At 37.8% G+C, this 3,552-nt stretch overlaps 1 protein-coding gene across 1 annotated transcript in view; it reads left to right on the top strand.

Annotated features, from left to right (window-relative positions):
- Positions 1-1,168: 1,168 nt before the first annotated feature.
- LOC111369013 (calcium-transporting ATPase 12, plasma membrane-type-like) overlaps positions 1,169-3,552 on the top strand; it is a 2,789-nt gene continuing 405 nt past the window's right edge. Inside the window, exons 1-2 of the mRNA XM_022990502.1 lie at positions 1,169-2,735; positions 3,020-3,550. Of these exons, the coding sequence (XP_022846270.1) occupies positions 1,503-2,735; positions 3,020-3,550 (1,764 nt within the window). The 5' untranslated portion in view covers positions 1,169-1,502. The remainder of the gene's footprint in view (positions 2,736-3,019; positions 3,551-3,552) is intronic.

Genomic DNA, 3,552 nt, shown 5'->3' with positions numbered 1-3,552 from the left:
TTAAAAAGAGTAAATAAACAGGTAAAGGCCCTGCTCCACCCTTAATTTTTGGACAATTTTCAGAAAGTTTTCGATCTGACTTTTTTGTTTCGTTTCTGTCGGTTTCCTGGACATTTTTTAGGCTAAGTTTCACTAACCAAATACACCACCTTGAAGCTTTGATATCAATTGTCGTTAAAGCTCACTCCAAGGATTGTCAAATCAGAGTTTTTTAGGCTCAGTATCACATTACCTTTCTCCACCAAATAACAAATCCAACAGCTTCGGATTCAAAACCAATATATTTACCTAGGTTGCTTCTCAATCTCACCTACGAAAGACAAGATAACAATGATGATTTGTAGCCACAAAGACAGGGAGAAAGGCAATAAAAGAAGGCATGAAGAGGAGGCCGAATACATAAAGAAAAACCACCGATTTTGGCACCACAAAAGGTGGTTGCTTTTCTCTCAATGGGCAGCCCGTTTTCTCCGTTCAAACTCACAAATCACGCTAAAATGGCTAGGGTTAGAATCATATAAATGAGGTTAGGTTAGGCTTTTAATTGGACCAATAAGAAAGATAAATGAGCCAAAATTCAATGACATCCATGAGGTAATATAAATGGGTTGGGTAGAGTAATTGGACTTGATTGTTGGTATATATTTCACTCATCGGTTGAGGCATATGAAATGTATATTCTCACATTAACATCATAGCCAGAATTCATTGAGTATCAAAACCCAACACTTTAGAAAATTTCCATCACTTTACCCAGTTTGGTCCATATTTTCAATTGTTAAAAAAACTATTAAATTGCAGAAAACTATTTTATTTTTCAATATATTCGAAAATGAGACACCTTACTACAAGAAAGCAACCAAATGAGGCCCATCAAGAAAGTTTTAAAATCCATTGAATGCAAATTTAATCAAAAGTCAACATTGGATGACAAAATAATAAGTGTGCAAAGATTGCAATCAATCATTTTCTTGCCAGTTTGTGTAAATTTCCCTTTAAATAAGGGGAAACTATGTGGCACTTTCCTAAGTAGCCTTCCCCAAAGGCGTCAGCAAACTTAAAGAAATTACTTTTCTCTTCTCTTGCCGCGTTAAATTTTAATAATACATAGACCAAGACCTAAAATCAATTATAAATGTATCATTTTACTACCAACTTCTCATAATTTCCAGAAAACGAGCAAAAAGAAAGTGGAAGAAGAAGGTTCCTTGTATTTGTTGTTTCATCTTCTCTACAAAGTTTGACTTGTTAAAAGGTCGCATTTATTTACTTAAATGTAGCTTTGTATGCGAGTAAGATTCCTGGTAGGCCTGATATTAAATGATTCGTGACAAGTAATCTCCTTGTATAAAATAGACAAGATTATCCATAGAAATTTTTTCTTAAACAGTATTGTCGTTGGACTCTTTTTTATATAATCACCCTTAAACCACCCGGCTGCCTATATTTCTGATATTCTATCTTATTCCCCTTTTTGATTTAGGTCGTCTGCTTGAATCATCATGAACATACTGACAACCATGCCAAGCAGTAGTAGCTTTCAGGCATCCGGCAGAGACTCCGGCGAGACAGTAGATTCATCTACAATGGTCGACATTGAGTCATCACGTTTCTCCTCGTTTGATCCTGCACACATAACTAAGCTTGTAAGAACCCAAGATAAAAAATGGCTTCGAGAGCATGGAGGTATAGAAGGCGTGCTGTTAGCCCTGGAAACAGATATGGAGAATGGCGTCAGAGGTGATCGAACTGACATTGACAGCAGAAGAAAAACCTTCGGCTCTAATCTTCTTCCCGAGTATAATCTGCGAAAAACATTTCGCCGTTTGGTGTTGGAAGCAATTAGAGATCCCATGATCGCTGTTTTGTTTATCTGTGCTGTGCTTTCTCTATGTTTTGGCATTGAAAAACATGGCCTACGACAAGGATGGCAAGAAGGGTTGACAAAAATACTTGCTATTCTTGTAGTGGTAATTGTTTCCTCCAGCGGAAAATTCTGGCCAATCACTCAATGCCTTGAATTTTCAGTTATCAGCAGCTATATTCCTGAAACTGATGTTGTGAGAAGCAGTAAATGGCAGCGAATTCCAATATGTCGTGTTCTTGTCGGAGACATAGTTTTCCTAAAGCCTGGTGATCAAGTTCCTGCCGATGGATTGTTCATAGATGGCTGTTCACTGAATACAGAGATGACGAAGACAGATGGGCAAATTGATCGAATCGAAGTGGATGCACACGAGAATCCATTCTTGTTCTTTGGCAGTACAGTTGTGGATGGTTATGCCAGAATGCTAGTGACAGGAGTTGGCAAGAACGTAAAGCACCATGGAATTTCTTTGAGGGGGTCTTTAATTGACGAGCTCAAAATAATCACCTCTATAGTAGGCAAATCTGGTAAGACAGTTGCTCTGCTGACATTTATGGTATTTTTGGTACGTTTCTTGACAGGCAAACTACATGATGATAACGGTAAAAGAGTGTCTTTTGGTGGAGAAACAAGAATTGGCGATGTTCTTGCTGTCATTGTTGGGATTGTGGCTACTCCAACAATGATTGCTTTGACATCTACTCCAGAAGATTTGGTTTCCGCTGTCAGAACGTGTCTTGCTTATTCAATGAAGAGACTGATGAAGATTCAAATTCTTGTGAGAGAACCTTTAATCTGCCATAAAGTTGCATCTGTCACCACTGTCTGCATGAATAAAACTGGAACCTTAACTATGGATTCCATGGAGGTACTACTTTTCCTCTCCCAGTGCACTTATCTGTTTTTCATGGTCAATTAACAACTTCTGCAAAGTTGTTTGTGAATAGATAATACCGTCATATAGGCATAACAGGAGATTAGAAATGAAAATTGCTAAAGAAGATTAGGTAAAATGTAAATGCTACAGGGAAAGTGTTAATGGCAGGTTCAGTATACAGATTTCAAAGTCAGTTTCAATAGTACATACGTTCAACAGGCTCCTTATGTGATTGATGTCAATGACAATAAAAGATTCATTTGTCTTGTCTGTAGGTGACCAAGTTCTGGCAAGGTCTAAACTCCATTGAAGAAGTTCAGCATAATTTGATTGCTCCAAGTGTGCTTGAATTACTGCACCAAGGAATTGGTTTAAACACTACTCAACCCCCTTCAAGGTCTTCATCATCTTCTCCTATAAATTCAACTGAGAAGACAATTTTTGAGTGGGCAGTTAAGCAGTTAGGGATGGATGCGGAAAGTCTGAAGAAAAGCTGCACTATTCTTGAAATCAACCCATTCAATTCGAAGAATAGGCAAAGCGGGGTTTTGATCAGTAAAAATGGCGACAATACGATTCACGTACATAGAAAGGGAGCTCCAGAAGTGATAATTCCAATGTGTTCTCATTATTATGAGAGTACTGGAAATGTAAAAGTGATGAACAAAGGTTCCTTAGCTTTATTTGAGCAAATTCTTGCAGGCATGGCAGAAAATGGCTTCAGATGTATAGCTTTTGCACACAGGAAAACATCAATAAGAGATTATTTCACCTTCTCTCGACAGCAGCTGATTCTATTAGGCCTTGT

This window comes from Olea europaea, chromosome 20, assembly GCF_002742605.1.
Source record: "Olea europaea var. sylvestris chromosome 20, O_europaea_v1, whole genome shotgun sequence".
Classification (NCBI taxonomy): Eukaryota; Viridiplantae; Streptophyta; class Magnoliopsida; order Lamiales; family Oleaceae; genus Olea; species Olea europaea.
The sequence above is the reverse complement of the archived record's forward strand: the minus strand, read 5'-3'. Positions and strand labels throughout refer to the sequence as shown.